General features: G+C 38.7%; 1 protein-coding gene across 1 annotated transcript; it reads left to right on the top strand.

Moving 5' to 3' along the window:
* Window positions 1-6,636: 6,636 nt before the first annotated feature.
* Window positions 6,637-7,395, top strand: LOC109793292 (uncharacterized). The gene has a single exon (XM_020352755.2). The coding sequence runs from the start codon at window positions 6,637-6,639 to the stop codon at window positions 7,393-7,395; it is 759 nt and encodes a 252-aa protein (XP_020208344.2).
* Window positions 7,396-14,044: the final 6,649 nt, after the last annotated feature.

Genomic DNA, 14,044 nt, shown 5'->3' with positions numbered 1-14,044 from the left:
CTATACTGATATAAGAAAATGGATACATCAAGGTATGGCCCATGTGAAGCTGAACTTGGGCCTTCAAAGCCCATCGGGCCCATTGGGCCTTGACTGGCCCAAACCTTCCTGTCAAGCCTATTCCTTTAGGATCCTTCAAGGTGTCACCCCTTGCCTTCCTAGGCATGATTCCATCAGTGGCACGACCTTGGGCAAGAGATGCTACAGGGGTGGCGTGACCATTGACATAGTGTTAATTGCAAGATTTGTGATGGATTGATGTGATTGTGAAATTGTGATGTAAAGTTGATGCATGATTGATAGAATTATGATATGTAGAAATGATTGTAAATATTTCATTATGTAATGAGTTATGATGAGATTACATTGTGGTGTGTTTGTATGTGCTTTACATATAGATGTTTTCTTTTCTCACCGTATAATTTGTGGATGTTTTAGGTGAGGAAGATTTGACTTTGAGTGGAATCTAGAATGTCAACAATTGAATTGTGGGTGTGCTCTGGTATTGTGACATCGGGGCAGAGAATTCTAGGATATAAATTTTTATATGTATTTGGAGTTGTAACTTTTCTTTTGAAAACAATTTGTAAACTCTTATAAGTTTTACTTCCCAAGTTTTATTTTCAATTATTTTGGATATTGAAGAACAATTATGAAGGTTTTATGTGAACCCTCTTACCAACGTTGAAAATTTTATTCTTTAGTTTATTTACATTGTTATAATATATGTGTTGGGTTAGTAAGGGTGTCACATTTGGAACAATTGAATTGGTTTCTATAGCCTAATATTCGGTGGTTAGTTTTGTAAGAGTGGTATAGGGGTCAATTTGTTGCATTCTCATTCTACTTTTTTTTTTCTAAACCTTTGCTTTATTGTTAAAAATCTGTGGAAAGTATCTCATGGTTGATGGAGGAAATCACACCAGTGAACCTTTGTTGTTGTTGCAGCGAACTTTTGTTGTTGTCAGAGTTCTTTCAAGGTAAGGAAAAGTGAGTTGTCTGGCTCATGGATGTGGGATAATTGTGGTTAGTGGGATATTGTGGATTTATCTCTAGATGTTTTTCTAAAGGGGGTTGCGAGAACTCCTAAGTTTGTGATTTGATGTTGTTATTTGCTTTGATTGAAATTATTGATTGACGTGTGATTGAATTTGAAAGGGCTTGGTTTTGAATCTCATTGATAACCCTTAGAAATCATGTGTCAAATATATCAAATTAATATATTGATCAAATATATTATTTAAGTCTCTATCGATATATAGTTGTTAATCGCAACTTCAACCTGTTATATGATGACACATCACTTTATTAACTCATTTTCTTAATGCATGAATTAAATCTACAAAAATTAAAAACTATTTTATATTTCATTTCATTAATTCAAATTGACAAATAATTAATCATAAAAATATTTCATATGTTGATTTGAATCTATATAACAAAATATTACACGATTATTACAATTTTTTTAAAAAAAATTAGACTTGATCTAGTAATTACGAACTTTCAATTCAATAATTAGATTGTTGAAATTTGATGTAGAATATAATTTATTGAGTGGAGAAAGTGAATCCCTCCTCTCTCTCTCTCTCTCTCTCTCTCTCTCTCTCTCTCTCTCTCTCTATATATATATATATATATATATATATATATATATATATATATATATATATACATAGATAGATAGATAGATAGATAGGAGGGATCCACTTAAATTTTTTTCAAAAATTTGAAAGTTATATTATACTTTATTATATAAATTCAAATCAATGTATATAATGATTTTATGATTATCTGTCAATTTAAATTGATGTAGCGAAATATTAAGTGATTTTCAAATTTTGTAAAAATTTGTAGAATCGATCAATTTATTAAGAACTCTTAATTTAAGAGTTGGATTGTTGGAATTTAATATAGATCACAAGTAATTTAGTGGAATAACTCTACCATGACTTACTCTTGAAGTAAGCAAATGTATGTATGTATGTATGTATGTATGTATGTATGTATAAGAAAAGGTTTACTTAATTACTACAAGAGTAAGTCTTTGTGGGAAGACCTACCCCGCTCAATAATAAATTGTCTACATCAAATTTTAACAATTTAACTATTGAATTAAAACTTCTTCATGAATAAATCAAGACTACAAATTTTTGCCAAATTTGAAAATATTTGATGATTTGTTACATATATTCAAATTGATATGTTAATTTAAATTTATGTAATGAAGTATCAAACAGTTTTCAAATTTTGTGAAAATTTGTATAATTGATCTACTTATTAAAAAAATTTAACTAAGCAATTAAATTGTTAAAATTTAATATAAATAATGAATTGTTAAAAGAAGTAATTCTATCTAAATTTATTCTTGAAGTAAATAAATCTCTTATGTATGTGTGTATAGTTTGTTTATATAAACTTTTTCTTAAATACTAGTAAAGGATACAAAAACAAATTATTTTAAAGAAGTAATTAATATGAGAACTTTTATAAATTAGCTTTTGAATAAAATAATTTTAACTTTTGAAAAATTTTACAAATATTTATTAAAAAATATATTTTTCTTTTATAAATCTTTATAAAAATAAAAAAATTATATCTATACATACTTATAATCATTAACTATTACCACCAACTATATATGGTCACTCTAGCAGTATTGCGGTAAAATAGTGTATAATTTGTTTGAGATCTTGACTTCTAACCTCATATAATTCTATTATTATTATTATTATTATTATTATTATTATTATTATTATTATTATTATTATTATTATTATTGTTATTTTAAAAAATTATTATTCATTGTCATTGAAAGGAGCAAAAGAATAGTAAATTTTATAAAAATAAATGATGTCCAAAGTGTTGTGAATTAAGTAACTATTTCAGATTCACACTACTAAATGCTAACTTTTAATGTCTTCAATTTACATAAAACAAACCTTGTCGGAACCTAAGTTGAGAATATTTCTCTTATAATTGAGAACATTTTGCAAATAAATTTATGTGGATTTGGAGCATATACGGTTATAAGTTAAACTGTTCCATTAAATATTTTTTACTGTGCCGTTTCTTTCCAAATTAACCGTAGAGTATCCTAATCTAATCTATATATTAGTAATATTAACTTATCACTACTACATATACTCATTTAGTAACATTTATGTGCCAACATGTAACAAAATGTTACTAATTTCTCTTAATTATATATTTTTGTAACATTTTTAATAATAAATATTACCAATTAATTTGAATTATGCTTTTTAGTAACATTTTTAATCATAAATGTTATTGTTTTATTTAATTATTTTTTTACTTTCTAACATTAAATATTAATAATTTATCCAACATATTAAACATTTTTAATAATATATTTTACTATTATTTGCTTAATTACTAATTTTAAATAATAATTAGTTTTTATTTAAAATCTATTTTCTTATTTTAAAAAAAAAAAACTTGCTTAATTACACCAACTCTCGTAGAAACAGTGCAATAGCACTTAAAACTCATGACTGAGCCTTTCTGCATCAAAAGAGAAAAAAATTCATTTCTCTGAGTGAATAGTAATGGCAACGTTCACATTCAAAAGCCACGAAAACCCACGGTAAAAATCCCTTTCTCTGATGTAGATCCTTCCGCACCAAAAGAGAAAAAATATCGTGAATAGCAATGACAACATTCACATTCAAAAGCTAGAAACACCCTGGTTAAAAAAATCCATTTCTCTGAGGTAAGATCCTTTTAACTCTCTGAAGTATGCCCTAATTCTTTTCATCTCTCATTCACCTCTCTTATTCTTCAAAATCGGAAGCCACATACTCATATTGACCTAGTTATTGAAACGTTAAAGTAAGTTTTACGATTTTTAATTTTGAGTAACCAGGATCTTTTGATTCCCTCGTATTGTTCATTGAATTTAGGATGTAAATGAGATATCTTATTGGTTCAACTTCCTTTTCCCTATTGTTTGTATTTTCTTCACAGTTTGCAGAAGGCTAGGGGAAACAACTACAATTGAAGCAGGTTATATTTGCTGGCCTTTTTCTCAGCAAATGGATTTATTTATTTTGTTAGTTTCGATTGAGTCAGTTTTTTTTTACTAGAAATAAATAAAATATGTATCATTGTGATTATCATGCGATTATCCCATCCCAATTATCATTGTGTTCTATTTCCCAAGTTCTCACATAATAATCTTGAGGTTGGAAAGTACTTACAAGGGTAATAGGTATCAAAAAATTAAGGATATCACAAAACTATGAGTTATTATATATATACACAGTTATCAGTCTTAGATAGCAGCACATGAGTTATACACAGTTATCAGTCTTAGATAGTAGCACATAGCAGCCAACCCTAATATATGCTACAACAGGAAGACTACTGTATTTTTTAAAAAAATATAGATATATAATCCCTAAACATGTATTACAGAGATGGGTGGCTCTGTTGGAGATGAGTCATATAACAAACTAGAGAAGGAGGGGTTGTTGTTGACAAACAGGGGAGGGGAGAAGTAAAAGTGGGGGAAAAGAGGTGTGGGTTTTTTTTTAATAGTTGAAAATAATACCTGCATATGAGATGTTGCATGCTCATTTGCTTCTAATGCTTTTTGCTAATTTTTAACTTGTTCTTGTCGAGTTTTCTCAAAAGTATCATAATCCTCTTTATAAGTAGGCAGCTTTTGGTTTTGTAATGGGTTTCCTTGATAAATAGATAGATAGAGGAATTTCGTGTTTCATTGTGATAGGAGTTTCTTTGGAAAAGTAATAGTGCAGTTGCAAGCATGTGCTTCTTTTGGAAACACTATTTAATAGAGCTTTAATGCACCTGTGATCTGATCCTATTGATAACCAGGACACAGGTCGAGCACTACCAAAGTTTGGTGAATGGGATGTTAATGATCTAGCATCATGCTGAAGGCTACACAATGATTTTCGATAAAGCAAGGGACGAGAAAAAGACAGGTGCAGGCAAATTTGAGTCACCTCAAAAGATTAATCCTCGTACCAAACCTGAGTCACCTCCGTTAGATCCTGCCAAAACATAAATTGTAAGATAACCTTGATTGTGATATAATAGATATAGCGTAACATGTTTATGTATTTGTGTGTAGTTATTTGAAAGTTTCTCTAATGGAACAGATTTTTATTGTGGCAATTTAGATTATGTATATTGAAGACATCTTACTATTTGATATGAAAGTTACACAACTCAAAATGAGAATTCATAGAAAAATGCAATAGTGACACTTAGATGATTTTGGTTTTATTTTTGACAAAGAACAAATTAGTGTTGCCTTTTGAATGATACCATTATGGACAAAAAGGATTTAAATAAGAAGTAATTATCTTTATTTTAATTCATTAAATGCATAACTTCATGCTTGCAAGTGTTACAATATAGTAATTTTTCAATTCACTATTTGAAGTTAATAAGGAAGCAATGGATTCAAAGTTGTTATAATTTAGATTTTAAAACATAAATTTGTAACATTTGATAAATGAGGCAAAAGGTGTCAATTGGCAACATTTATAAAATGTTACAAGTGATATGTCAAAATATTACCTAAGATGTCAATTTGTAACATTTATAAAATGTTATAATTGGTATGTTAAAATATTGCTAAAACCTTTTAGCAACATGAACTTTATACTACATATACCGTATGGTGGCCAAATCGCCCGAATACCCGAGACCGTTGTTTATGCCGAGTACCCGAACCCGCCGACCACCCCCAGATAGGGCGAAACGGGTCGGCAGAGTCGACCGAGTATGTCGGCATCATCTAGATGGTTACGGAGAGATTAATTAACATAATGCACAGGATTAGACTCCTAATTTTCCGGGGCTCAGTCCCTAATTGCAGCCCAATAAGAACTACTATAAATAGGACCCCAACGAGGTATGTAATTAATTCTGAACTACCGCATTTATTACGCCGAGCACTAACTTGAGAGTCAGAGTGTCTTTGCAGGCACACCCCCCCTTCTTGCTTCGGACTGCCCGGATTGGAACGAGAAAACTGAGACCAAAGACCTGACCCGTCGCAACAAAGATAATTGAAGTGTGTATCCTAACACGGGAACATTTGGCGCCCACCGTGGGGCCGAGAAGACGTTTTCAGCCCCTTCCGAACTTTACGACTGAGACCAAGACATGGTAGTAACCCGCAAAGGACAATCAACAGCAACTCAACCGATTCCTAATCCCGATAGCAACCCCGTCATGACTAACCAAGAACGCTACCCGTATGGAATGCCTCAAACCGAACCAGAACCTGTGATACAAGAGGTCCGGCCGAACACTAACCGAGACCAACCTGACCTCCAAGATGACTTGCGTGCTTTACGAGAGGAAATGGCCGCTATCCGAAGGCAGAGAGAGGCCGACGCTAGGGAGTTGGCCGAACTGCGACGACAAAATGCCGAGCTCCGAGGTCTTAACCAAACAAATGTGTCGTCAACCCCTACTCTCCAAGAGGAGTCGGCATATCACGCCCCGACTGACCATGTGACCTGAACTCCCGTCAGCTCATTGATAGCCAACAAGGCCGATACCACCACTCACTCCCTAAGGCATCCATTTTCCCGAAGAATAATGGAGGCAACCCTGTTAGACCATTGGAAAAGCATGCCGATCGAGAAGTACGACGGATCATCCGACCCCGAGGAACACTTAAACGTTTTCCTGACCCAGGCAACCCTCTCCACTCAGGACGACTCGGATTTATGCCGAATATTCCCCACATCGCTGAAAGGAAGAGCTTTGAGTTGGTTTACGAGACTGCCGAGTGCCTCCATTGACTCGTTTGGTGAGTTGTCGTCCCAGTTCACTTTGCAGTTCGCAACAAGTAAGCCGTACAAGACGACCTCATTAGCCTTGGCCGGGGTCCGTCAGGAAAAGAAAGAAAGCCTAAGAAGCTTCATGGACCGATTCAACAAGATTGTAATGGAGATTGGTGATCTTAATCCTGCTGTGGCATTGGATCGGCTGAGCACGGCCCTCAGGCCGGGACCATTCGTGAACAGTTTGTGCAAAAAACCACCCATTGACATGAATGACCTCCGAAGAAGAGCCGAGAAGTATATGCAAATGGAGGAACTGGCGGAGACCCGAAACCAGGCCAGGGCCGAAGAGGGTTACGGCCGAAAAGAGCCAGGCCGAGAGCCACTGAAAAAGGCGAATGCCGAGTCCTCGAGAACTCGACCGCCGAGAGGACCACGCTACACCGCCTACACCCCCCTGAATACGAGCAAGGTCAAGGTGATGGAGCAGGCCCTCGCTTCCGAAATCCTTGTGATGCCGAAAAGGGCGAACACTCCCCCGAGAGCCGATAAGGTGAAAGCGTGCCGGTTCCACCGAAACAGAGGACGCTCTGTAGACCCCTAAAATTGTCCGGGTCGGAAATAAAGCTTGAAGACTCTCGAAGACTGAAGGATAATCAGCCAGAAGGACTCCTCGAAGGCCCTAGGAGGGTTCTCTGTAGGTCCAGAGGTCTTAGAATAGCTCAAAATAAAGAAGTGGAGGGAAAAAGCCCAATACGGCCGTACTGAACTTAATACGGCCGTATTGAAGCTTCAATACGGCCATACTGAAGTCAGTACGACCGTATTGACACTTCAATACAACCGCAGCGAACTCAATACGGGCGTATTGAAATTTCTGAACTTCAATACGACCGTATTGAACTTCAATACGACCGTATTGAAGTTCAAAAATTTCAATACGGCCGTATTGCCCCTGTAGGCCGTATTGCGCCTATTCCCTATAAATATGACGTCAATTGGACGTCATTCCACACTTTTTCACTGAGTTTTGACTCCCTCCTTGAGTATTCTGGGGTTTTTGAGCAGTGTTCTGCCCTAGAAATCTCTCTGGGAGTCGATCCGACGAAGTTCTTGAACCCCGAGCCATTTTGCTTGAGGATCGAACCTAGTCGAGGGGAAATCTTTTGATTCCCTTAGTTAAAATTTTGTTCTAGGAGAGCGAGGAGTGGGCTTGTAGAGCGAGGGAACGCCAAAACGCTTCCCAGTTCTTTGCAATATATAAAAGCACGCTTCAAGAGGTTTCCTTTCAATCCTTCCTTTTACTGCTTTCTGTGTGCATATTTAAACTGTCATCATGTAGATAGTCAATTTATAATTGTTTAGAATAAATAGGGGTAATTTAGTAATTTTACGCTGTTATTTTAGAAAATAATCTGTCATAGGGAACCCGAAAGGGGCGCTGTGGGGTGCTAACACCTTCCCCACGCGTAACCGACTCCCTTACCCAACTCTGGTTGTAGTGGCCAAAGTTGATTTTTAAATCAATTGCCTTATCCCTTTTTCCAATGTTTTGAGTAAAACATTGGTGGCGACTCCACGAACCCTCCTTTTACGAAAACCACTAATCCATGGAGGGTCCCGCTTGGGATTAATATGGATTGGTGAGCCTTTTAATAAAATTGCTCGTTTGACAAGGTCTCAGTTTGAGAATACGTCATTCTAGCAATCCATATTTTTTAAACGATTAAACGAGTCCAACCATCCTTCGCGAATGCCGAAAGCCCGTTTCGGGCCGGTGGCGACAGATGGCGACTCCACTGGGGAAGCCTCGAGAGTCAGTCCCATTTAGTGACAGATTATTTTTAACAAATAATAGTTAAAATTACTTTATTACCCCTCACTTGTATGATAACATGTTTATCTATTTGGCCTTAATAACTGTTGTATGTTTAATTTTCCGCAATTGTTTGAAATAAAATTGCACACAAACCTTTGCACACAACAGTTCCCTCTATACCCGGGGGCATGAGTGATTAACCATAGGGAGTGGATGTTAGTACGGCCGGTTGTCGAATGGGTCTATAGGTGCCCGTAGACCGTTGTCGGAAAACATCACTCAAGGTGATAACCATGAACTTGAGTCCGACGGTGCGTTGGAACTTTCCATCGACCTACGACGAGAGGAATTGGGTCCCTATAATGGGGGCACCTTGGGGGCCTTGGACTGGTGAGAACAGTTAGAACCTACCTTGAATATGCACCATTTCTGCAGGATACCCCTACCTCGTGATTCGCTCGTGACTGTTCGTGGATGAGTGAATTGTTTGTGTAAATGTTTATGTGCAATTGTTTGTGCATTAATAAATAACCTCGTGATAAGGTCTAAAAATAATCCCCATGCATAAAAAACCATGACATGAGAGGAAAGACCATGTGCGAAAATATAACAAAAGTGAGGAGCATGTACATCATTACCAATAAGACATCATGCATCCTCATAAAAACATACATTTTAGGGTCACCAATACCTCTTGACATGAGTGAAAGAGACCCATGACTATAGAGATTCTCCGTTGGGGAGAAATCATAGATAAAGAAGGGTGGTAAACTTCTGTCTTAAAAAGGCAGCGCCTTAAAGATGGAGGTTTATCAAGCTCATGTTAAAGAGTGTATTCATTCCATAAAATAAACTAACTAAACATTCATTTTAGAAAGTGGCTGGTCATCTCTCTGTCCTTACGCGCGCACAGAAAATCAAGAAAATGGAAGCATTGGAGGAGCAAAACAAGAAGCTCACAACCGAGCTTTCACAGCTTAAAGAGCAGATGGCGCAAATGATGGAACTCATGCGTCATCACAACATCCATGATTCTCATCATAGTGATCATGGGTCCCATCATGAGGGAGAGGAGGAAGAGCATGAAAAAGATCCTCCAAACGCCGTACCCCTTGGGGCAGGAATTATAATAAAAGAGCCCGAGGTCTCAAAGGAACAATTCCATGCCCTCGAGGATCGGCTAAGGGCTATGGAGGGGCATGACTTTGACATTAAGGATGCCGCCGACATGTGTTTAGTGAGGGACATTCAATTCCCTCCTAAATTTAAAGTGCCAGATTTCCCAAAGTACGTGGGATCGACTTGCCCTAAAAGTCATCTCACCATGTACTGTCGCAAGATGGCTGCATATGCCACAAATGAAAAGCTCTTGATCCACTGCTTTCAAGAGAGCTTAGCTGAAACTGCACTCAACTGGTATATGCAGCTAGATGGAAATCTAGTACACACATGGAGGCAGTTGGCCGACGCCTTCCTCAAGCGCTACAAATACAATATCGACCTAACACCCGATAGGTCTGATCTTCAAGCCTTGAGTAAAAAGAACGATGAATCCTTCAAGGCGTACGCCCAACGTTGGAGGGAGTTGGCGGCACGGATAGAGCCCCCGCTGTCGGATAAGGAGACGGTGTCCTTATTCATCAACTCGTTGACTGGTCCCTATTACGATAAAATGATAGGGAACACAACGACACTCTTCTCGGACATCATCACCATAGGAGAAAGGGTGGAACAAGGACTTAAAAGTGGGAAGCTGGCTAAGCCTTCCCAATCATATGAAGCTAAGAAGGCCTTTGGGAAGAAGAAAGAAGGAGGAGTCAACGCTGTAACCATTGCTCCGTCTTCTTCCGCTTCGAAGTCAAGCAAATCGCAAAACAACTCTGTGAAGAAGTTTGATAGACTTCCGACCACTTACAGCGATCTCCTGCCGAAGCTAGTAGAGGCGCGTCTTATAGCTTACATTCCACCAAAGAAGGTGAATCCACCCTACCCCGATTGGTACAATCCACAAGACAAATGTCTATACCATTCGGGGGCACAGGGGCATTCAACGGAGAACTGCCGAGCTCTCAAGTATAAGGTCCAAGACCTTATCGATGCTGGGTGGGTCACTTTCGATTCGACGGCGCCCGACGTGAGCAAGAATCCTCTACCGCAGCAGGAGTAGAGAGAAGGGCAAGCCATGATAGGGCCCCTCCACATTTTTTTTCTTTTAGGGACTCATGATCAGTACCCGAGATCATGAGGACCTTTTCATGTAAATAAAGGGTTTTGTACAGTTTTACATACATATATCAATAAAAAGGCATTTTTCACACATTATTCTCTCATTTTGTTCTATTCTCTCTCTCTCATTAATATTAATAAACTCTAAACCTAAACAGAACCAATAAATAATTATGTCTGTGATTGCTCGCTCTGACCGGGATCCGAAAGCCGAGGGTAAATGGATTGAGTTGGACAGTGATGAGGAGACCATCTCTCCGGATCTGCAAAGACTGCTAGATCAAGAAGCTCGTCTACTCCAACCGAATCAAGAAGAATTGGAGACCGTGAATTTGGGGCAGGATCAAGAATTGAAAGAGGTCAACATTGGGACCCGTATCAGTGATGGAATAAAAACGCAATTGATTCAATTATTGAGGGAATACAAGGACGTATTTGCATGGTCGTACCATGATATGCCTGGGTTGGACTCCAACATCGTTGAACACAAGTTGCCCTTAAAAGAGGGGTTTCGACCCATTAAGCAAAAGCTTCGACGAATCAAGCCCGAATGGTCCTTAAAGATTAAGGAGGAGGTAGAAAAACAACTGGACGCGGGATTCTTGGTTGTATCCCAGTATCCTGAATGGCTGGCTAACATTGTGCCAGTCGTCAAAAAGAATGGGAAGGTTAGAGTGTGTGTTGATTATAGGGATTTAAATCGTGCCAGTCCAAAGGACGATTTTCCCTTGCCCCACATCGATACACTTGTGGATCACACCGCCACAAACACACTCTATTCCTTTATGGATGGATACTCGGGGTATAATCAAATCAAGATGAATATAGAAGACCGCGAAAAAACTTCTTTCATTACACCCTGGGGAACTTTCTGCTACAGGGTGATGCCTTTTGGACTTAAAAATGCGGGTGCCACCTACCAACGAGCGATGGTGACATTATTCCACGATATGATCCACAAAGAAATTGAAGTATACGTGGATGACATGATCGCGAAGTCAAAAGACGAGATGAACCATATTCAATGTTTGAGAAAATTATTCAATCGGCTTCGCAAGTATCAGCTTAAGCTAAATCCGGCTAAGTGTACTTTCGGAGTCCGGTCGGGTAAGCTTCTTGGGTTCATCGTCAGTGAAAAAGGCATAGAGGTGGACCCCGATAAAGTAAAGGCAATAATGGAAATGCCTCCTCCTAAAACTGAGAAAGAAATTAGAGGATTCCTCGGCAGGGTGAACTACGTCGCAAGGTTCATCGCACAGTTGACTGACACGTGCAAACCAATATTCAAGCTGTTGCGCAAGAATCATTCCGAAACTTGGGATGAGAATTGTCAACGAGCTTTTGACAAGGTCAAACAGTGCTTGGCCAATCCACCAGTATTGGTGCCACCTGTCGAGGGAGGCCATTAATCCTCTATCTGACAGTGCTTGATGAGTCCATGGGAGCCGTGCTAGGGCAACAGGACGAAACTGGAAAGAAAGAACAAGCCATCTACTACCTGAGCAAAAAGTTCCTTGATTATGAAACCCGCTACACGCCATTAGAAAAAACTTGCTGTGCGTTAGCATGGGCAACACAAAGGCTCAGGCAGTATATGATAAGGCATACTACTTGGTTGGTTTCCAAAATGGATCCAATTAAGTATGTGTTCGACAAGCCAATAATCACTGGGAAGATCGCCCGATGGCAAGTACAATTATCAGAATTCGACATCATACATGTCACACAAAAAGCCATCAAGGGTAGTACCCTAGCTGATTACCTAGCACACGGGCCGACCAATGATTACCAATCCCTTCAGGATGATTTCCCCGATGAGCATGTAATGAGTATACAACACGAAGATCCCAAGGATGATACGTGGACCATGTACTTTGATGGAGCCTCCAACATGCTTGGACAGGGGATTGGAACAGTACTAATCTCCCCACAAGGAAAGCATATCCCCCTAACAGCAAGACTCAACTTCGACTGTACAAATAACATGGCCGAATACGAGGCTTGCGCGTTAGGAATCCAAGCAGCAATCAACAATGGTATCCTAAAGCTCAAAGCATTTGGAGATTCGGCTTTAGTCATTCACCAACTGCGAGGTGAATGGGAAGTCCGAAATCCTAAGCTGATACCATATGTTGAGCATATCAAAGACCTGATACAATTCTTTCAAATTGTCGTCTTTGAATATATCCCAAGGGAGGAAAATCAGTTCGCTGACGCCCTTGCCACACTATCATCGATGTTCGCCTTGGATAAGGAGCATGAAATGCCTATCATCAATATCCGGCGGCACGATAAGCAAGCGTTCTGCTTACTGATAGATGAAGCTGTTGACGATCATCCATGGTTCCATGACATCAAACAATATCTATCAAAAGGGGAATATCCTGATATGGCCAGCGATAATGATAAAAAGCATATCCGAAGAAGGGCCATGGGATTTCTGTTGATTGGAGAAACCCTCTACAAAAAGAATTATGACTCGGTCTTGTTGAGATGTATAGACCAAGTCGAAGCTCAAAATGTAATCAAAGAAATACATGAGGGGGTTTTCGGTACCCACATTCCCGGGCCTGCAATGGCTAAGAAAATCCTCAGAGCAGGATATTATTGGTCGACCATTGAAAGGGATTGTTACCAATACGTCCGGAAATGCCACAAGTGTCAAGCATATGCCGACAACATTCATGTCCCACCAACGCCACTCAATGTTTTGGCTTCACCATGGCCATTCGCAATGTGGGGCATGGATGTTATTGGACCCATCGAGCCAAAAGCATCCAATGGACATAGGTTCATCCTTGTGGCCATTGACTATTTCACCAAATGGGTAGAAGCGGCATCGTATGCTCATGTGACCCGAAAGGTGGTAACGTTCTTCATCAGAAAGAATATCATATGCAGATACGGTATTCCCGACAAAATCATCACTGATAATGGATCCAATTTGAACAATAAGATGGTGGAAGAACTGTGCAAAGAGTTCAAAATTCAGCACCATAACTCTTCCCCATATCGACCAAAGATGAATGGGGCAGTTGAGGCAGCCAATAAGAATATCAAGAAGATAGTACAAAAGATGGTTGTCTCATTCAAAGACTGGCATGAGATGCTACCCTTCGCTCTCCATGGTTATAGGACTTCAGTACGTACATCCACAGGAGCTACTCCATTCTCCCTTGTTTATGGAATGGAGGCAGTTCTGCCGGTT

The sequence above is a fragment of the Cajanus cajan genome, chromosome 4, assembly GCF_000230855.2.
Source record: "Cajanus cajan strain Asha chromosome 4, NIPB_CcT2T_4, whole genome shotgun sequence".
Classification (NCBI taxonomy): Eukaryota; Viridiplantae; Streptophyta; class Magnoliopsida; order Fabales; family Fabaceae; genus Cajanus; species Cajanus cajan.
Note: the sequence above shows the minus strand (reverse complement) of the source record. Positions and strands in the feature narration are given on the sequence as shown.

What these genes read in the sequence shown, in the direction of transcription:
- LOC109793292 (XM_020352755.2), top strand. Translation starts at nt 6,637, where the DNA reads ATGCCGATCGAGAAGTACGACGGATCATCCGACCCCGAGGAACACTTA.